At 47.2% G+C, this 22,415-nt stretch overlaps 1 protein-coding gene across 3 annotated transcripts in view; it reads left to right on the top strand.

Moving 5' to 3' along the window:
* ANKFY1 (ankyrin repeat and FYVE domain containing 1) overlaps positions 1–22,415 on the top strand; it is a 74,004-nt gene that overhangs the window by 2,698 nt on the left and 48,891 nt on the right. For all 3 annotated transcript variants that reach the window (XM_045044970.1, XM_019817008.3, XR_006589779.1), the window contains exons 2-3: positions 17,239–17,431; positions 21,548–21,666. In XM_045044970.1, coding sequence (XP_044900905.1) covers positions 17,239–17,431; positions 21,548–21,666 — 312 coding nt within the window. The remainder of the gene's footprint in view (positions 1–17,238; positions 17,432–21,547; positions 21,667–22,415) is intronic.

Here is a 22,415-nt window from a genome sequence, read left to right as displayed (position 1 = left end):
GGCTGGTCCAGCTTTTAACGTGCTCTGAATAACATTAGTCTGCCCGGAGCTCCCTAACCTACTTCTCACCCAGCCCAGCCTGTTTAAGTTTTAGCAGTTGAAGTGTAATGCTTAGAGCTCAGTCAGCTCAGTCTGCAGTCGGACGAGGGTTTGAACCCTAGTGTCACCAAGCTGTGTCCATGGGCAAGCTAAGCTACTTAACTGCTCTCGGTCTCTGTTTCCTCACCTTCAAAAGAGGGGTCATTTCTGTCTCAAAAGTAGCTGAGGGAGGATCAGAATAAATGGTGCAGAAGGACACTTGCAGCCAGTGCCTGACATTTTGACCCTGACTTGCAGCCTGTTTCTTGGTCTCCTGTTAAACGGGCTCCCTTCCTTCCTCAGCAAAATGAAGGTGAAAGTTGGAAAAAAATGTAACGGTTTATTAAACAGAAAATTGATCATGGACTTTTATTAGCTTACTGGAATTTGGTCAGGAATATATTCTTGACAACAATGCAGTTAAGGTGAAGACATTGAATATTCTGGACAATCACTGGCCAATACAGTAGTCACCAGCCACATATGACTAGTTAAGTTTGATTAAATTAAGTAAAAATAAAAATTCAGGGGCGCCTGGGTGGCTCAGTCGGTTAAGCGTCCGACTTTGGCTCAGGTCATGATCTCACGGCTTGTGGGTTCGAGCCCCGTGTTGGGGGCTCTGTGCTGACAGCTCGGAGCCTGGAGCCTGCTTCGGATTCTGTGTCACTCTCCCTGTCTCTGCCCCTCCCCTGCTCGTGCTCTGTCTCTCTCTCTGTCTCTCAAAAATAAATAAACATTAAACAAAAATTTAAAAAAAGATAAAAATCAGTTCCATAGTCACAGTACCCCAATTGCAGGTGCTTCATAGCCGTGTGGTTTGGGGCTCCCATCCTAGCAGACGGCACAGATGAACAGGACACGTGTATCATTCCAGAAAGTGCTGTTGGCTAGCACTGTTCCAGAAAATGCTTCATCAGTATAGGCTGTAGAAATAGGGAAAGAAGAAACTGCTCTCTTTCCAGTTTTCTAATTTTGCTTCTTGTTTTACTCATTCAGCAAGTGTCTGTCCCAGGCCTTTGACAATTATGTACCCTCTGGAGCATTCCTGCCTGTTTTCTGCCTTCCCTGTTGCTTGCTTCTGTCACCAGCAGTGCCTGTTCCCTTTCTCCTTGAGCTGTGTTGTTTTTTTTTTTTTTTTTTTTTTACCCCCACGAAGAAAGTTCGGAGCTCCTGGCCGGCTCAGTCGGTAGAGTGTGTGACTCTTGGTCTTGGGGTTCTAAGTTTGAGCCCTGCATTGGGTGTAGAGATTACTTAAAAATAAAATCTTTAAAAAGAAAGAACAGAAGGAAGGAAGACCCGTTCGCTGCAGTGGCCGTGGATGTGCCGGGAGAGAGAGACAGGTTCAGTCACTGGCAAGGCAAGTTGCTGTGGTGGAGACATGGTCGTGATGATTGACATCATGCCCAACAGAATGAGAGTTCCTAGGGTCAGTGTCTCTTGCTGAATGGCGGTGGGCCAAGGGCCTGGGGCATTTATTGAACTCTTACCTGGCAAGGCACGGCGGGGTGGAGGATGGGATGAGTTTGGAGGGGAGGGTGGGGGGAGGGAGTGGTGGCGTTAGAAAAGAGAAGCCAGACCTAGAGCTTCTCCACAGGAGTTCTGCAGTCCAGGAGGGAGGTGAGAAGCACGCACAAGAAACTACTGAAGGAAGTATGGAGTGGCAGGAAGCATGTTTGGGGAGCTCAGGGCAGGCCTTAGCTGTGATTTGGAAAACGGAGCTCTCGGGGAGACGGGAGTGGGGAGCGGTCACTCTTCGTGATGGAAGGAACACACTCTTCGTGTGTTGAGGGGCAGGTTACGAAGGGATTGGTAAGTGCTTGGATTGTACCCTGTTGGTCATGGATAGTGACAAGGTGGTGGCACCACTAGAATCCTTGGAGGCGCGTGGGCATGTCTGCAGGGTAGAGGGTGACCTGGGAGGAGGGGGCTGGCACAGCCTGCGGCGAGTCCTTCCACAGCTGGCGAGAACTGATAGGAGCGACGTTTACAGAAGGCGTGAAAGACAGGACTTCTGAAACCTGTTTGCATGTTGACAAGAGACGGAGTAGAGATGACTCGAGGGTTCTGGGTCTGGATGACTCGGATTATGGCTGGGCTGTTAACAGGAGGAGGAAGAGCAGGTTCGAGGACCAGCGTCTTGACCTCAGGTTTGGACATACTTCGCCGTGTCCAGCGGCTATGTCTTCGCGAGGAGTTAGAAGCGTTTGCAGTCGGCCTGGCATTTGGGTGAGAATTAGCTAGTTAGCTAGTATTTACTGAGTGTCCCTGTGATCAGGGCTGGACAGAGTGAGGTTTTGAAAGATGTGTGTCATGCCACTGATTTGTGGCATTTGTGACAAGATTTCACAGAGCTGGGTTACATTCAGGGAAGTGTATCTCCTTCCTCTTGGGCGCAAGCCACCGTGCTGGGGTGACAGTCGCAGCCTTAATGGGACTGTGGAGTGGACGGGGCGGCACAGCCTCTCAGCAGCGCCTGCCTGTTGCGCCTTGCGGTCACTGATTTTCTCTAAAAGGTTGACGACTGACGGCACCACCGTCCCGCCACATCGTCAAGCCAGTGACCTGCATTCGGTCACCAAACCTGTGCGGCTCTGACGCGTTCCTCTCTGCCGCCGCGCCTCCATCCGTGCTCACTAGTGACTGTCAACACGGAGAACCCTGTGCCCTAGAGTCCCCGGGAGCTTTTAAAGACCCAGGTTTGTGCATCACTCAGCTTCAGTGCGGAGCAACATGCCCCACAAAACATCTCTCCCAGGCTGAGGCATTATTGAATAAAACATGGTTTCGTTGAATCCGGTTTTATGTTTTTATTTTTTTTAATGCTTCTTTCTTTCTTTCTTTCTTTATTTGGGGTGGGGGCAGAGAGAGAGAGAGAATCCCTAGCAGGCATGGAGCCCAACACGAGGCTCGATCTCGACTGTGAGACCATGACCTGAGCTAAAATCAAGAGTCAGATGCTTAGCTGACTGAGCCCCCCAGGCGCCCGTAACAGTTTACTAGATATGTATGTGTGTGGGGATCCACCTATCCATGTGGAGATACGTGGTGCGTGTGTGTGTGTGTGTGTGTGTGTGTGTGTGTGTGTGTACATATAAATACATGTATATTAAGGTAATCTTTCCTACCTAAGGAGTCCTGGTTAGTAACTTTCATCTGTAACTGGAGTAAAAGGAGGTTTTATTTTATTCATTATTTAAAAAATTTTTATTTTAGTTTTTAAATGTTTATTCATTTTTGAGAGAGAGAGTGTGTGCGAGTGGGGAGGGGGCCGAGAGAGAAGGGGACAGAGGATCCGGAGTGGGCTGTGCACTGACAGCAGAGAGCCCTACGTGGGGCTCAAACTCATGAACTGCGAGATCATGACCTGAGCCAAAGTTGGACTGTCCACCGACTGAGCCCCCCGGGAGTCCCCAAAGGAGTCTTTAAAGCAAACTTTGGTTAAATAATGGCTTTTGGACTTTGTCAGAACATTCAAGTTATGACCGTTACAATTGCTAGGTTTTTTTGAAGGGCAAAAAGTCAAAATATTAGAAAATCTCTTAGCACCATCATATTTTTGATGATATCCAGACGGTGGAAGAGAGAGAAGTAGGAAGGTGCAGACTGGAAGGGGTACATGGCCCTGACTCTCCCTTTGTGTGCTCAGGTGGTAATGACCTCTTTGCCTTTTCCTTTCCCATAGGGTATGTTGTGAATCTGAGTTCCCGACAGTAAATACACTCATTTATTTCATATTCTCTACTAAACAGTTGTCCTACATTTATCACTTAAAAAAAATTTTTTTTTTAACATTTATTTATTTTTGAGACAGAGAGAGAGGGAGACACAGAATCTGAAACAGACTCCAGGCTCTGAGCTGTCAGCACAGAGCCCGACACAGGGCTCGAACCCACGGACCGCGAGATCATGACCTGAGCTGAAGTCGGACACTTAACCGACTGAGCCACTCAGGCCCCCCATTTATCACTTTTAAAGTTTTTTATTTTTGAGAGAGTGCAAGCGGGGGGGTGGGGGCAGAGAGAGGGGGACAAAGGATCTGAAACGGGCTCTGTGCTGACAGTAGTGAGCCCAGTGTGGGGCTTGAACTCGCAAACCATGAGATCATGACCTGAGCCAAAGTCAGACACTCAACCCACTGAGCCACCCAGGTGCCCCTAATTTACCACTCTGGATTAATGAATGGCAACTAACCCCTGTTAGAGAAAATTCTCATGTGCATTGGGACAGGTACAGAAAAGTCATAGTGGTGGTAATTTACCAACAGTGAGGAACTTATCTGTTCTAATGCCAAGAAGGACGATAGCATTTTCTGAGTTGATATTTTGATGTAGAAAACCTGAAGATACGCCTGAAACAAAAATTATTCTTGAAGTCCTCAAAACAGGATGTTACCACAGCTTTTATAATTATTTTTTCTTTTAGCTAACGGACATAAAGAGTAGAGATAAAGTCACTTAGTCATTAAAGAATTATACAAGAAAACTAATTCATTGGTAAAATTGAAGCTGGAGTGTAAGAACCATAGAAGTATGATGATCGGAAATACCAGTATTTTGTTCATCTAAAAAGACTTGATAAGCACAGTTTGGTTTATTTATTTATTTTTTTAAGAATATTTATTTATTTATTATTTTTTTAATGTTCATTCATTTTTGAGAGACAGAGATAGACAGAGCATGAGCAGGGGAGGGGCAGAGAGAGAGGGAGAGACAGAATCCGAAGCAGGCTCCAGGCTCTGAGCTGTCAACACAGAGCCCGACGCGGGGCTCGAACCCATGGACTGTGAGATCATGACCTGAGCCAAAGTCGGACGCTCAACCGACTGAGCCACCCAGGCGCCCCCACAGTTTGGTTTAGAATTGGAGTAAGCAGAGGGGCATAGAAATTGCATTTAAGATGGGGAATGGGCTGAACACATTTAATTCCTGCTTAATGAATTAATAATGTGTTTGCTATCCTGATACTGGAGCTGAAATTAGGCAGCATGGAACAGTGGCGTGAACATTGGCTTTGGCTGAGGATCTTAAATCTTGGGTTGGCCTTTCGCTAATTGTAGAGTTTTAGGCAATCCACTTAACCTAACTGAATTCTGTTTGTTAAGGACTGTACTATTTGGGATATGTTGGTCAGACTATGAGATGATGAAGAATTAAGTGGTATACGAAATGTCAAAAAATATCAATTCCTCCTTTTTATTGCAAAATGTTGCAACTAGATTTTATTCACTATGTAAAACTTTGCTGTTGACATGAATGTGGCAGGAAGCTGTGAGGGCTTTGAAATCTTTTGCTACACCGAGTCTTTTGTTTGTGAAGGTGAGTGTGTTAGTTTCCTACGCTGCTGTAAAAAATTTCCCCCAACTGGGTGGGTGGCTTGAAACAACAGAAATGTATTCTCTCCTGGTCCTGGAGGCCAGAAGTCTAAAATCAGTATCCCTGGGCTGAAAGGAAAGAGCCCCCCAGCTCGTAGTCTCCCTCTAGAAGAGAATCTTTTCCTTCTTCCTGCTCCCAGTGGCTGCCAGCATCCCTCAGCTTGTCAGTCTCCAGAGCCAGCATCCTGAAGTCTCTCTGTCCTGTCTTCATATGGCCTTTCCTCTGTGTGTCAAAGCTTTCTCGGCTCCCCCCCTTTTTTTTTTTATTTTTAAATTTATTTTGAGTGGCAGAGGCGCATGTGAGCAAGGGAAGGGCAGAGAGAGAGGGAGAGAGAGAGTTCCAAGCAGGCTCCGTCCGCACAGTCAGTGCAGAGCCCAACACAGGGCTCGATCCCATAAACTGAGATGACCTGAGCTGGAATCAAGAGTTGGACACTTAACTGACTGAGCCCCCCAGGCCCCCCTCCCTCTGCTCCTTCTTACAAGTTCATGTGTACTTGCACTTAGGTCCTGCCCGCATAATCCAGGGTAATCACACCCGTCTCAAACTCCTCAATTCAATCACATCTGCAGAGCACGCTCCCTGCCCCCCACCGCCCCCCCCCCTTTTTTTTGCCAGGTAAAGGTAACATCCCAGGCTCCAGGGATTAGGACGTGGATATTAAACGGGGCATTTCTCAGCCTACCACAGTAGGCAGTGTCATGTAGTTTGCTCTATTAAGTTGTAAGATTTCTAAAATTTCTCCATTCGTGTGCGGTTTCTGAAAGCTCAGAGACCATGCCACACAGTTCAGAGTACTGCTGGATTAGTGTGAATAGCAGAGCTGTACAAAGTAGAATACAGAGATAAGCAAGACACGTCCTACCCTCCAGAAACTTCTTAGAGGAGCCGGCATGCCCCAGAGGGAAGCTTGTACCTTTGTCGCCGGTGGAGAACCGGCTGAAATTGTTGGGCTGGAAGATCGGTGGCTGTGTGTGGAGCGGTGATGAGGGAGGTGTGAGAAGGGTGGTGGTTGCGTGTGTGTGAATGATGCAGGCCTCAGGGAAGTGTTGGTGTGATGGTGTGCAGAAAGAAGCGTGTCAGGGTGCATCCCGGAGGGAGAGTGTGGTTAGTTTTATGAAGGCATGATCGACAAATGGTAAAAGTCACCAATTTTAACTTGTCAGTGAACAGATATTCATGGTAGTGGAACCACACTGCCGTCATGATGCAGAACATTTCTGCAACTCGACAAAGCTCCCTTGGACTGCTTTAATCCACTCCATTCCTGGGCCTCCAGCAACCACTGGCCTGCTTTCTGTCCCTGTGGCTCGCCTTGTCTCCACCTCCCTCTGGAATTCTGTGGCCTGTCGTCTTTGTGTCTGGCTTCTTGAACTCGGCATGCTGCTTTCGAGGTGGTACGAGTCCGTGGTCTGCGTCTCCTTGTGGAAGCGTGGTATTCTGTTATATTTCCGTAGTGTGTTTGTGTCCATTCGCCAGCTAGACATTTGAGTTCTTCCCTGTTTGTGGGGACATGTTCTCATTTCTCTTGGGAACTTAACCTGGGAGTGGAACTGCTGGGTCACAAGACAAGTGTATGATTAACTTTCTGAGAACCCACGGGACTCTTGCAAAGTGGCTGTGCCGTTGTGCGTTCTCACCTCTCCCATCTCTGCCGACACTTTCGTTGTAGCCGCCTGGTGGGTGCGCAACAGCACGTCAGTGTGAGTTTAATGTGCGTTTCTTTCCCGACTCATGGTGCGCGTCGTTTTATGTGTGTGTTTGTCTTCTTCGGTGAAGTGTTCAAATCTGTAGTCCTTTTTTATTGAGTTGTTTTATTAGTGTGGCTTGTAAGAGTTCTTCACACAGTCTGAGTACAAGTCTTTGTTGGAATACACTACCCAGGTATCTTCTGCTGGTCTGCGGCTTTCTACTCATTTTCTGTATGTTCAAAGAACAGCGGTAAAGATGTTATAAAGTCCAGTTTATTTTTTCTTCCATCGTTAATTCTTTTTATCCACTTTAAGAAATCCGTGCCTCATCTGAGCTCACTAATGTTACTTTTCTGTTTTTTAGTGTACAGGTTTTATACTTTCAACCCTCGCGTTCAGGTGAGTTAACTTCTGCATAGTGTGGTGTGCAAGAGGTGTTCACTTGTTCTGAACGGATGCTTGGTTGTGGCTGTCCCGTGGCCTCTCCTCATTCCCTTTTGAAGTCCGTGGCACGGTTGTCAAACCACCTGTCCAGGCCGCCTGCTGCCCTGAATGTCCTGATGCCGGTACGATGTCCCAGCCACTGCAGGCATGTGGCAAGCCGTGAAATCAAGTCACGGAAGTGCTGCCCCTGTCTTATCCCGCCCACCCCTGCAAGTTGCTTTGGCTACTCTGGGCACTTTGTGTTTCCATGCAAGTTTTAGAATCATCTTATTATGGTCTACCAAAAAATCTGCCGAAATTTTTATTGGGATGGTGTCGGAGGGTAGATCGGTTTGGGGAGAGCTGATGTCTTAACAACACTGAACCTTCTGCTCCGTGAGCGTAGTATACCTCTCCGTTCATTCAGGGTTACTTAATTTCCGTCAGCAACGTTTTGTAGTTTTCAGTGTGCAGGTCTTGCATCTGTTTTTGTTAAATTTACCTCTAAGTAGTTTATATGCATTTATTACGCTATTATAAGTGGATTATCAGAGTTTATATGTAGATAACTCAGGGATTTCGAATCTGGATAACAGTTGAAAGGGAAGTAGGAAGAGGAGTTTGATTTGAGGAAGATGTGAAATTTGATTTGGGGCTTGTTGAATTTCTAGTACCAACAGGTTGTCTTCCAGTGGAGCTGTGGAGATATTTGGGGCTATTTACAGGGAGGTGACAGTAAAACGTGAGTGTGCATGAGACCTTTAGGAAGGAAAGTTTAGTTCTAGGTCTGAACCTTGTAGGACTGCTTCCTCCAGAGCGAGTAGGTAGTCGGACTAGAAGGTAAGAAAGGTAGGGAGACGTGGAGTGCCGGGTAGGGAGCCGGAACAGAAGGGTTCCAAGAAGAATGGGCTGATTGAGAGTCGGACGCTGCAGACAGGTGGAGAACCTTGAAGGATAAGGAAGAGGTCGTTGAGATGGGTGACTGTCATTCTGACTGGGACCGCTTCCGTGCAGGGGTGTGTGGGTAGAAGCCGCATTTCAGAAGATTGGGGAGGTACAGGAGGAGGCAGTGAGTCAGGCAGACTCTTCAGAAATTGGCGCATTCAGTCCAGAGTGTGGCAAAGTGTGTTTGGGATGGGCTAGGAGAGCGTGTTTTCGAGGGTGGGAGGTGAGCCTGCAGAGTGGGGTGTCTTGAGAAAGGTGCTGTCATCATGGTTCAGGGCTTGGTCAGGGGAGGTCAGAGGACGTAGACTTCTAGGCTTTGGGACAGATTAATGCTTTCTTCTCTTCATTTGGTTCTGGGCACCATGTTGATGTACTAATTCTTTCGAAGTCGTCTAGAACAGGGGTTGGTAAACTATGGCCTCTTTGCCAAATCTGACCTGAGATGATAGCTTTTTGGACAGCCCTTGAACTAAGAATGAATGAATGGATGAAAATGAATGAATATTTTTAATGGCTGAAGAAAAAACTCGAAAGACTATCTCATGGCATGTGAAAATTAGAGGACATTCCATTTTCAGTGTCCATAAACAAATTCAGGGAGAACAGCCATGCTTGTTCATTTGTGCTTTTGTATTACAACAGCGGAGTCGAGTAATTGCCCCAGAGATCATACGGCCACAGAGCCTAACGTAGTGTCTGGTCCTTCACTGAGAGTTTGCCAAGTTCTGACTCAGAAGAAGAGTCTTACACGGACCATTGCTGTTTTGTTTTCTGACTGTCCCATGACTTTACTGATTAAATACACACGCACACGCACACACACACGCATACATATAATTATTTTAGGCTCTTCATCGTGAATGCAGATTTTTTTGTCTCAAGCATTTTTGATTAACTCAAGACTGATGAACTGTCAGAAAGCTCATCGAGATGCCTGACCTCAGACTGTACAGAGCAGATGGGTGCTTATTTTCTGGACAGAAACATAAAATTATAATGCAAGCTGCTGACAGCCTTCACCGGTACTTAGCATAGCTCCGTTGGTGAAACCATTATATGTTACGTACATTTCTAGGCTTATTTTTTGAAAGGAAAGTTGGAGGAAGAGAAGGAAGGAACTTCTCCTGAAAGCAGCCACGTGATGAATCAGAAGTAGATAGTAAACCTTTCAACCAGACACTGTTCTAAAAGATTCAGCGTGACTTGATTTCTCCTTGGCAAAACTCTGAGATACTATTATTATTCTGATTTCTACCAAGAAAACCAAAGTGCAGAGAGTAGTAACTGTCCAAGGTCACACGGCCAGCAGGTGGGCAGGCTGGGGCTGCAGCTCAGTCGTCCGTGCTCATGAGGACTGTGCTGTGGTGCCTTTCTAAGGATCGTAACAGCAGCAAAATGTTTGCTGACCACACATTGCAGGGCGGACTCATCTGGGGTCGTTACAGTGGTCACGACATACGTACAGGTAAGAATGAGGCATGTGGCTAAGGCGTCCCAAGTAGAAAGTGTGGGACCAGGTAGTCCTGCCCCAGAGCCTGTGCCCTCAACCTTGCACTGTGCTGTCTTCATCATTGCTCAGAGTGCTGATCTTCCGCTTCTTCCTGCGAGAACTCTCACGGCTTGGTCACCCTCCGAGGACACATTTGCATCATGTGCAGGCAGACAGTGTTCCCACGGAATGACGTCTTGGTCGTTACTAAGAAATGGTGTGCTGCTTGTGATACCACTGATGGGTGTGCTTGTGGTCTGGTGTCCCTGCAGAAGATTCTGGGCAGGGGAGCATCTGTGATTTTGGGAAGAAGAGCCCTAAGTCCCCCTGTAGCCCTTTTTTAATCTTGCCTCTTCTCTGCTGATAATCTTTATGTCTTGTGTGAGTGTCCAGGCAGCCAGGATTTTTGTATCAACAATTCTTTTTTTTTTTTAAAGTATTTATTTATTTTGGGGGGGGGGTGTAAGCAGGGGAGGGGAAGAGAGAGGATCCAAAGTGGGCCCTGTGCCAACAGGCTGACAGCAGTGAGCTGGACACGGGGCTCAAACTCACGAACCATGAGATCGTGACCTGAGCCGAAGTTGGACGCTCAACCGACTGAGCCACCCAGGCGTCCCTGTGTCAGCAGTTCTGGAGAGAGATTAGGGCTGTTGCTGTAGATTGTGGAATTGTGTGTGGATAACTGATACCCAAAGAAATTTACAGGGATTCCTTGAGAAAATGATTGGAGTGGAACTTTTATGACCTCCTCATCTATGCATTAGAAAAGGAATCAGCACCTTTCTACTCTTAAAGACAGATGTCCTTATCATTCCCCCCACAGTGTCTGATTCTTGGTGACTGATTAGTTTTTGCCCCTCTGGTCTGAGTCCCTTGTCGGTCCTATGTCGGTGCTGCATTGTCTGGAAGAGGTACAAGTGAGACTGCCTTTCCAGAACTCTCCAAGAGGCAGTTCCCGATGTGCTATAGTGCTTAGCACATAGTAGGTACTTCATAAATACTTGCAGATTGCTAGTTCAGTGAAACAGAAACACAGTTGTTTCCTGATGCCATAGTCTGGGAAGGTTGGTGCTCTTGAGGAGCGTTGGCTAGGATACTGTGTGGCAGGTGACAGGGTCCGTGCGCTCTGTGAAGGAAGAGTCAGCCGTCCGCAGGCCCAGGCCGCCCCGTCTTTCAGGCAGGTGAGATGGGACTGTAACCACCAGATGAAACTAGCAGGATGAGGTAGCCATCCTCTCCAGGGAGCTTAGGCGGAGGCTGGGGGAGCCAAGTCCCCTGTCTGCCCTACAAACCTGTTGCCTGATAGTGGTTTAAAAGGAGACTCTGACCAAGAAAGTAGGAGACCGAAGCCTCTTCCTTGCATTCTCTGGACCCAGTATGCTACAGACGCTTGCAGGCTCGACTTAAAGTAAAACACCCCTTTTCTGGGACTTCTTCCCTTGCTCTCGCTTAAGCCAGGGACTCTTGCTTCGTGATCTGCTTGTATCCCTGTCAGAGCGCCAGGACAGTGTTACCTTGGCATTGGCGCTACCTGGGCGCTTCGCCCATTTTAACAGGTGAGACACGTGACGCAGCTGTCTTATTCATGGTGAAAATCCCCGAACAGGTCAGTGTATGATCAGAACAGTGCGATTCAGCGGGTCTTGTATCTTACCAGTAGTATTCCTAGAGCAGTAGTATTCCTACTTGCTGGCTGCTCAACCCTCTCTCCAGGGCAGTCGCTCCCGTACGGGGGCAGCCCCCGCCCCCCCCCCGCCCCCATCTCCTGAGTAGTTCGAGCTCTGGCTCTTGCCGACAGCCTGGGATGATGTCATCGGGCAGAGCCTGGGGGGCGGGGTGGGTGGGCTTCTGCTGCTGGCTCTGCCACTTCTGCCCCTCATGTGTATCGTGTGGGAGCTGAACGCAAAGATGTGGTCCTTTTTTTTTTTTTTTAATTTTTTTTTTAACGTTTATTTATTTTTGAGACAGAGAGAGACAGAGCATGAACGGGGGAGGGGCAGAGAGAGAGGGAGACACAGAATCGGAAACAGGCTCCAGGCTCTGAGCTGTGAGCACAGAGCCCGACGCGGGGCTCGAACCCACGGACCGTGAGATCATGACCTGAGCCAAAGTCGGACGCTTAACCTACTGAGCCACCCAGGCGCCCCTCAAAGATGTGTTCTTAAGGCTACTTCCCACCAGAAAGTTTTGTGATCTACAAAAACCCTTATCCTTGGGTATTAGGGGTACCTAATCCTTAAAATGTGCATAAAACAATATATTTTGTTTCATAAGTGTGCATAGATTTAAAACTCAAATATTACGTGATTTATAACAAAAACCAAGTTCTGGGGCACATAGGTGGCTCAGTCAGTCAAGTGTCCAGCTCTTGATTTCGGTTCAAGTCATGATCTCATGGTTCATGGATTCGAGCCCCGAGTCAGGCTCTGCTCTGACAGCACAGACCCTGCTTGGGATTCTCTATCTCTGCCCCTCCCCTCTCGTATGCGTGCTCTCTCCCTCTCTCTCGCTCTCTCTCTCTCTCTCTCTCTCTCTCTCTCAAAAATAAGTCAACATTAAAAAAAATAATAAGTTCTGCCCCACAGTCCTGCTCCCCAGACTACTTTCTGTTCTCACATGTTTATCTCTAAGGGGTTGCACTTCTGCTGCTGTTTCTAGGTTGGTCCCTGTCGACCCCACTGACTTTGTACTACTGTTGTAAGTCAGGAGTTGCCTTTTTGAGAATTTTGTTTAGAGCACAGCCTAACTTGCACCTCTTCCAAGTGAATAATAGTGAGCTTTTTTTTTTAAGTTTATTTCTTTATTTTGAGCACACAGCACAGCAGGGGCAGAGAGAGCGAGAGTGAGAGAGAGAATCAATCAATCAATCAATCAGTCAATCCCAAGCACGCTCCGAGCTGTCAGCAGCACAGAGCCCGATATGGGACTTGAACTCACAAACCATGAGACCATGACCTCAGCCAAAACTGAGAGTCAGACGCTCAACCAACTGAGCCACCCAGGCGCCCAATAGTGATGCTTTTTAAAGAACGTTAGGCTTTGCTTTTTGGTGTGGGAATCGTCAGTGCAGACTTGCTGTCTGAGGGGACACAGTATTTAAAGTAGCTCGTTGGTATTTGTCTGTGTTCAGTCGTCTGGTTTTCCTTTTGTCACTTCACGCTTCTCATGATGTCCTGTGCATTTGCCATGACTTTCGTTGATCAGTTTTAGTTCCCAGCAAAACATTTGCATTCCTTTCTGCTTTCCACCACTCAAAATACAGTGTGTAAACTGCTAAAATATTTTAAACTGTTTGTCCAGTGATTGTGTGACTGTGCAGGCGAGTGGGGACGTGTGCCAGCCACCTGCCTTGTGATTGAGTCCCTCCCCCAGCGTACGGATAGACCGAAGCTCTGAGTGATGAACTTGCCCACCTCCCCGTGGCGCGTTGCTGGAATGATTTGGACCCCTATCAGTTTGACTCCAGAACCCACTATGGGCATGGATCAGTTCGGTTTTAACTTTTTAATCGAAGCGTAGGGTATATGCGGAAAAGAGCAAATCCTGAGTGTAGAACTCAGTGAATTCTCAAAATCAAATGTGCGTTTAACTACTAACTTGTTGAGGATGCTACCAGCACCCCAGAGGCCCCCACGTTCCCTGCAGTGACTGCCCTCCTACTGTTCCTTCAGCGGTGACCGTACCGTGGCCTCTGACGCCATAGATTCGCGTTCTACCAGTGGTGACCGTGAACAGAATTTTCTGTGACTCTTAATTTAATGGTGCGTCCTTTTACGCTTTGTCTTAACACACCTGGAAATTCATGCCAGTTTTTCTGTTCCCTTCTCTGCAGAAAAGAGTATAAATTTCGTACCTTACATGAAATTTAATATCTTACTGCTTTGTGCTACATACTTCCCCCTTTGAGGTAAATAATTGCAATTCTTGGTTTGTTTAGTCTAAGTCACCGTGAAGGACTCTTCAAAATCAGTGACTGTACATTTGTCACACCAGAATAAAAGCATAAAACAGAGTCCTGCCTACGCGGGTTTGTGTACTTGTAAATGCTGCTTGCTGAGATCATTGCCGTGTTGTAATAGGATCGTTGTAAGTGCCGCTTTCCTTTAGCCGTTGGCTTTTAAAGCAGTATTTTGTTTAAATACGCATAGGCCAAATAATTGTAGTGTTTTGGGACGAAGTGTTATTTACAGGGACCCTCATCCGATATGTAGCTCACGAGCGCACCGAGCAGTTCAGCGGCTGGAGGCGTATTTTCATCTTGCAGGTGTCTGCTGCTTTGTTTCTCCAGGAATAGTGATCACATCTGAGACTCACACCCAGCTTTGCGACTCCAGGCATGTGTGTAAATGTGGAACTTCGGGGAGAGAAGAAAATGTTTCCTACTTTGTACGTGAAGAAGATAGTCTGTTAACATTTGTACAGATTTCTCTGAAAATACTTGCTCTAATTATGAAAGCAGAACACGTTTGTTCTAGAATACCTGAAGTGTGCGGAGCAGTGCGGTAATCCCGCATCTCAGTGAGATCTGCTCATATTTCGTACTGTCTTTTACTCCTCATACGTGTGAATATTTACAATAAAAATTGGAATGATAAAATATGTTTAGTTTCAGTGCCTTTTTTCTGTTAATATATTTATCTTTGAGTATGCACATTTTGAGTTACATGTTTCTTTGAAAACATTAGCTGCATAATAACTTCAGAGTCAAGTACCACACTTCGTTTATTTAACCACTCTTGTGTGTTTGAACCAGTTTTTGATGGTTTCCATGTTATAAAGAATTAGCTTTTAGGTAGCAGGTGGGGAAGGGATGAAGTTGAAGAGAGGAAAGGAATCCTCTTTTATAAAACTGAATTGATCAAATATTTAGTGAGCTTTTGTGTATCAGGCCCTGTGATAGGCTCTGGGATGCGGTGGTGACTCTGTTCACATTGGAGATCAGATACGACGAGCGAGGGCCTGAATTTAGTCATAGTGGGGGTGGGGATAGAGATGACCTGAAGGGTTCCAGAGTCTTTCCCAGGGAAAGATGACTTTTTTAAAGTCTATTTATTATTTATCTCTAGAGAGGGGCAGAGAGAGAGAGAGAGAGAGAGAGAGAGAGAGAGAGAGAGAAACCCAAGCAGGCTCTGCACCATTAGCTTGGAGCCTGATGTGGGGCTCGAACTCACAAACTGTGAGATCATGACCTGAGCTAAACCAAGAGTCAGATGCTTAACCGACTGAGCCACCCAGGCACCCCAGGGGGGAGCTGAGTTTGGAGTTGGGGTAGGGTTGGGGCCATGTGACTGAGGGGGAGACATTTAGGATTACTCCCGCATTTCTCCTTCAGATAATAGGCTGCACAGTGGTGTTGTGATCAGTATAGGGACAGTACAAAGGCAGAGCAAATTTGCTTCGCGTTTTGTTCTGGGCATAGTTAACTGGAGGTCCCTCTGGGCCACTAGCGAGCAATGTGTGTTAGGCAGATGGACGGAGGAAGCTAAGAAAAGAACTATGGGGGTGGGTCTGTGGATCACTGGCACTTAGATTGTGGCGTCAGCCGCAGACCTTGACCTGGTGGAGCTGCCTCGGGAGGGTGTAGAGTTGAGAAGAGGGTCGGGGTAGATCCCCAGGGAGCATCGGTGATCAGCGGTGGGAGGGAGGCAGAGAAGCACGGGAAAGACCGAGAACCAGAACTGGAGAGAGGGTGGGGTGTTGCAGTCGCAACAGAGGTCGCAGAGAGGTGGGGTGTGCAGGATGAGAATCATGGCAAGTGTCTGTTGGATTTGGCAGTTAGGTCATCGGTGAGACGACGGTCAAGGGAGTGGTGGGGACAGGGCAGAATGCCTGGGGACTTGGGGTGAGGAAGTGGCGAATGGTACCTGGGGACAGAGGGCGGAGGCGGAAGGACGGCTTTGTCTTAATAGAATCTTGCACGGGCTTCTGTGCTGAGGAGAAGGACCCAGTTGAAAGGGACTGAACTTGCAGAGAAGGGAGGTTGATGCTACAGCAGAGGATCTGATTGCCGTGATGGGTTTGGAGTTCGTCATCGGGGGGGACCCTACTTGGGCAGGGCGGAGGTACTTCGTCCCTGGGAAGAATTGCTGGTAAAGGGCCTGCCTGAGAATGAAGTGGGCTGGGGGGACGGTGGGCTCGAGGGCAGTGTCTGGTGAGAGCAGAGGGGTGAAGGCGCCGAGGCTCAGAGAAGGGGGCCGACAGCCCTGTGGTTCCATGGCTGAGACCCGGATTTATAGAGGTGCCGATTGGCACGGTGCTGTGAACCCCACCGAGGTTTAGAGCCAGGTAACGAAGGAGGGAGGTTTCCTGACTGTGTACTTGGTCCAAGAATCCTCCCTGCGTCCTAAGTTAAATTGGTCACAGGTTCTTACACCTCTGTTCTTTCCTTCTAGGGCTCCCTGGAGTTCTGTGCTTGATTGTTAGCATGGTCATTATGATTACAAAAGTTTACTTCCCCCAGAAACTCAAAGCTCTGAGGAAAGATGTGTGTGAATTTGCTTACCATTGCGCAGTCTTTAGGACCTGGTAGTCACTCGGCAAATATTTGTTGAGCTTAACGAATCCAGTGCAGTGGTTCTCCACCTGTTCAGTGCGCCCCAGCACGCCTACGGAGTGGGACTAGCTTCTGTGCGAACCATATGACTGCCCCGCTTCCTTCCTGAAGGAGGGAGTGTCGGGTCGTGTGGGGGAGCGGCTAACACTGGCCCTGGGCTCTTACCCAGCCCCACATCTCACCAGCCTCAGGACCACGGGCAGACTCTCAGTGTCTCTGTGACCTGTGCAGTGTGGCTTGTGACAGTGCTGCCCTCGGGGGGCGGTCCTGCAGCTTGTGTGAGAGAGCTCACGTAGAGCTTGTAGAACGCGTGACATATAAAAATCAGGTTTCACTATAGTGGTTTGAAAAAGTGTCCTAGGTGATGCTGACAATCTTTCCTTGAGACCTCTGGCTTTACGGTAAAGGATTTGCAGGCCAGGTACCTGTTAGCATCTTGTGTGCGTCTGTTCCTTGTCATTTATTGGCCATTGGTCTTCAGAGAAACCGAGAAGAGAAAGCCCTGGACTGGGAGGGTCTTCCTGGCCCGGGGACACAGTGCCACCATAAACAAGCCATTCTGGGTCCTGAAGGAGCATCGCTAAGAGATTGTCACCTTGCTCCATCCTCTCTGTGGGGGGAGAGCTTCGTGAGTACTGTTTGCTTCGCGCCTGCCACGGTAAACGGGGATCTCTGTCTCCCTTGCAGAGGAGGTGGCCAAGTTGGAGAAGCACTTGATGCTTCTCCGGCAGGAGTACGTGAAGCTGCAGAAGAAGTTGGCGGAGACGGAGAAGAGATGCACCCTCTTGGCCGCGCAGGCGAACGGCGGGAGCGGCGGTGAGTCCTTCATCAGCCGCCTGCTGGCCATCGTGGCCGACCTGTGCGAGCAGGAGCGGTACAGGTGAGCCCCTGGACGCACGGCCCTGCCCCGGCTTCCCCGGGCCACTGCGTCACCTCTCCTCTTCCTGACGCTCTTCCCAAGTTCGTGTCTCTCCAGCCGGGATACTAGCAAACCTCTAGTCCCTGGGATGTAAGCTCTTTGGGGAAAGATTCTGCTGCTTTTATTTCCTCCTTAGCTCCGGCGCGGAGCGTGCAAATCGCGGATAGCGCTGCCGATGCAGACGGGGATTAGCCTGCATGTCCGGGGGTTCCGAGGGGAAAGGTCACTTTGTCTTGGGAGAATCGAAGAAGGCGGCTTGGAACCAGCGGGCAGGGTAGCACGATGGTCGAGGGGGGACCTGGAGCCCCACGGCCTGCGTTAGAAGCTCAGCTGTGTGTGACAGGCTTCAGGCTCCTAATCTGTATAGTGGGCACGCTGCTGCATATAGTGGTGTTGTTGCGAGGGTTCAGTTAGCGAGTTCGTGTGTTAAAGCCCTCAGACCAGGTTCTGGCACCTAGTAAGCGCTCAGTTGTTAGCTGTTGTTATGAAGTAGGTTTTGGGGTAAATGTCAGAGGCTGGGCAGGACTCAGTAGATGAAGACAGTGATGTTGCTGGTCGAGGGAGCCTGAGAACAGGCGGGGACATGGCAACGTGTGCAGGATGTAGAGGACGGGGGGGGGGGGGTGCCGTCTTGGGTACACGTCACATGTCAGGCCCTGGAGGAGGCGGGGAAGTTGGGTGGTTTGCGCTGGGAGGCCAAGGGGAGAGACTTGGACTTGAGCCTCTAGGAAGTGAGGAGCAGGCACTTGGCTGTCGGGCCTCCAGAGCCGAGGTGGTGTTTCGGGAAGACGAACCTGGTAACATCGTGTAGAGAGAACTGTGAAGAGAAGGGCGCAGGGGTGCGGTGGGAATGTTGTGCAGACTGCAGACCAGAGATGAAGATGGGCCGGGTTGGAGTGGCGGCAGCGGGAATGGAAAACCGGACTTAGCTAAGCCTTCGAGAAATTCCAAAATAGATTAGGGCGTTTAAAACTGATCAAAATCCAGAATCGCTATCTTCCGTATTACTCGTTTATAAGACAGAGAAAACCTAAATGCCGAAAAGATAGGACGTGTGTACTCTGAGGGAAGGACAGCCCTTTAAATTGAACGGATGTCACTACTTGTAAAATATGATTCGGTCATTGTCTCTTTTCTTCCCCTCTTTTTTCCGTGGACAAGACAAAGCCATGTTTCTGCTGGCACCGGGAAGCCTGACCTATTTCTGGTGCACGTGTGTGTCCCCTGCCCCGAGGCTCTTCCCTCACAACTCCCACCATTCGCTTTCTCTCACTTACCCATGGAGGGTACCACTATCCTGCGGTCCCTCTGGGAGACCGTGAGAGTGAGCCTGGTCAAGGCTCCAATGGGCCTCTCCTGGGCTTCGAAAGCCTGTCCCTTACCTGGTGCGGGCCGGATACCAGATGGGGAACAGCGCTTTCAGAAAGGACTTGAGCTTTTGAGATGGAATGCCTGAAATTGGAAAATCCGTTTCTAAAGCAGATGATGCCCTTTTACCAAAATAAGAAGAAAAAAACCCAAAAAAACCCCACAAAAACTTTGTCCTATAAACAAACATTTTGTTGTATTTAAATATATATATTTTTAAAGTAGGTTTCACGCCCAGCGTGGAGCCCATTGCAGGCCTTCCTTAAACTCATGACCCTGAGATCAAGACCTGAGCTGAGATCCAGAGTCAGACGCTTAACCGACTGAGCCACCCAGGCACTCCCCACCCCCCCCCCCCCCCCCCCTTTGAATAGTATTTTGGTGCATCTCAGTAAGTGGAGTGATTAAAGAGTAGGTATTAACAAGTGTTTAAATTGAGAAATGTGGAAGAAATTGGTACGTTTATTTTTACTTAAGTTCAGGAGAAGGCTTTTGCCCCTTAAGATAGTTAAAAATGATCATATGTAGTTACTTACTGTACCCTTCTTTTAGATCAGGCTTACAGTGTTTTCTGTTAATGTGTTTGAGAAACTCTAGCAAGAGCTCTTTATGCCTCTTTAGTAACAACATTTGTATTTTACAAGGAAATGCGCTTTAATTGGAATGAAAATTTAAAAAAAATTACTGGCCTCCTGATTGTTTCTGTGTAGAGTGCTCAGAAAGTTAGCCGTCTTCCATTTTTGAATTGCGTTTGTAGAAATTGTTATTTTTAGAAATTATAGTGAAATCCTTGTCTGGATTTCCCTTTGGCATGTTAGACTATAAGAGAGAAAACAATTTGACCTGATATTCATGAATATATAGAAGCATTCATTTTTATAATTTTGTGGCTAAGACAGGAAACAGTCTTCATTTCAGTTAATGGAATTTAATACTTTATACATGAATTTAGAGCTTAAAAATAACTTGTGCTTTGTAAACAGCTTCCTGTTTTCATTGAATTTTAGAAGTTTTATCACAGGATGTGATTTGTTGTATCTAAAAGTATTTTTTTAATGTTTATTTATTTTTGAGAGAGAGAGCACTAGCTGGGGAGGGACAGACAGAGAGGGACAGAGGATCCAAGGTTGGCTCCTCAGCTGTCAGCACAGAGCCCAACGCGGGGCTTGAACTCACGAACCGTTCGTGAGATCATGACCTGAGCTGAAGTCGGACACTCAACCGACTGAGCCTCCCAGGCGCCCCAGATCTGTTCTGTCTTAAATAAAATATCAATTCCATTTCTTTTTTTATTTATTGATTAACAGTGTTTGGTGCTAACAGTAGTTTGTAATAATTTGAAACACTGAGTATCCTATTTTTCTGATCTAACGTGATTAGTTGCAGCTTGGTCTTAGTAGAACTACAGTTGCTGACATGCTTACATCACTATAAAAACGTTCTAGACACAGCGTTCATGGAGTAAACCGTCTCTGTGTCACGCATTATATAGAAACAGTATTCTGCTTGGGTTTCCTTTTAAGTGGATGCGTTCGTTCCTATGATAGATATTTATTTTATTTTATTATTTTTTAGAAGACTTTTCATTCCTCATTAGTTTTGTCACTCTTTTTTTATGTTTATTTATTTTGAGAGAGCTTGTACAGGTAGGGGAGGTGTGGAGGGAGAGGGAGAGAAACCCTGAAGCAGGCTGTACTTTGAGCACAGAGCCCAACTCAGGGCTCGGTCTCATGAACTGCGAAATCATGACCTGAGCGGAAATCAAGACTCAGATGCTCAAGTGACTGAGCCACCCAGATGCCCTTAGATTTTTTTTTTTAATATAGTAATTTTTGTATTTAGTTTCTAAAGATTCCCAACCTAACGCGTTTTTGGAGGGGAGTATGAAAATAAAAGAACATGTGAATACACAGAATGATGATAATTAAGGACTTTGGATTGCTGCGAATGAAACCATATGGCACATTCTCGTGTCAGCCCCAGCGGGTCATCCTTAGGAATTTGTTAACTGGCCAGACGCTTTCCTCCCTCAGCAGTTGACATTTCAGAGTCAGACATGTTAACTGTTTGGAAAGGCCTATTTCATGTAATGGCTTGTCATAAATATGGAAACGTGTTTGGAGAAAAGGTTTCTCCTACCCCATTTCTTTATAAATGGTTGAGTGAAGATGTCCGGTAATAGGTCTGAATGTTTCTGCGGAGGACAGGAATATAGATAGTGGGCCTCATATCCTTGACTGCTTTGTCAAAGCCAATTTGTTTGTGGTTTTGCTGCACAACCTTGATTGTGGGCTGGTGCCACACGGCGTGCAGCCCCCTGGTCTCCAGGGCTTCTGCACAGTGTTCGTGCTTTCCGTCCTTCTCTCCCTGAAGACCTGTCTTGATCTGGTCTGTGTGAAACCTCTTCTATGTTCACCGAATATTAATGATCCTGTTTAACTGCTAGGTTCACCGCCCTGAGAATCACATTAGGGAATGTCTTTGAAGCAGAACATCCCCTGTGAACTGAAACCAGAAGTTAGAAATCTAAAACGTGTCTGGCAAGATAGTGTAAACATGACCCGTTAGAATTCAGTGCTAACACAGAGAAATAACTTTGCTGTGATTCTTTTTGCAGATATATGTTGAGCGGTCAGTACCCATACGTTTATCATTTGTGAATCGCAGCTATATGTAATTATGATGACATCTTTCTTTTTGTGTCATCAGCGATCTGAAGATAAAGGTTGGGGGCAAGCACATCAATGCTCACAAGTTCGTCCTGGCGGCCCGCAGCGACAGCTGGAGTCTGGCCAGCCTGTCTTCCACCGAGGAGCTGGACCTGTCAGGTGAGCCTCTGGCCTGCTCAGGGCTTAAAACCACCAGCACGAGAACTGTTGGCAGAAGATGATGTGTGTCATTTTGAAACAGTAGTGGTTTAATGAAAGTAGAAACCTTTTTTTAACCACAGGGTTTTGTGTGTTTTTTTTTAACCTTTTCATGGTTATTTTTTTATTTTGAAAGAGAGAGGGAGAGAGAGAATCCCAAGCAGGCTCCACACTGTCAGCACAGAGCCTGACACGGGGTTCTGTCTCCGGAACCGTGGCATCACGACCTGAGCCGACATCAAGAGTCGGACGTTCAACTGACGAGCCACCTCGGTGCCCTGAAAGTAGAAAACTTTTCTTATCAATTGATGGCGACCGTGAACTAGTTAAATAGTGAATCAGTGGGTTGGACTTAAATACTTCTGCTTAATACTTGACTAATAAATTGTAAATATTTGAGTATCTGCAATGTTCTTACAATTTATATAATATAAATATCTGTCCAGAAATTCTTTTCATATAATATTATAAATATGGGAGTATGTGCAGAAAAATATTTTTCTCCCACTCTTAGAAAAAGTCCTGGTGTTCAGTTGCTTAAAATTTAATCATTGTTGCCAAGTACTTTTCCTGATGTTCAGGAATTGGGACTCAAAATTAAGAGTTACTCCAGAAAACAGGGGTTGTCTTTCTCTAACACTGAAGGGTGACCATTAGGCTTCAGAATTCGAACAGGTGCACTGAGCTTTTTAACGTTCGATTTCATTGTT

This window comes from Felis catus, chromosome E1 (genome assembly GCF_018350175.1).
Source record: "Felis catus isolate Fca126 chromosome E1, F.catus_Fca126_mat1.0, whole genome shotgun sequence".
In the NCBI taxonomy this organism is placed as follows: Eukaryota; Metazoa; Chordata; class Mammalia; order Carnivora; family Felidae; genus Felis; species Felis catus.
Note: the sequence above shows the minus strand (reverse complement) of the source record. Positions and strands in the feature narration are given on the sequence as shown.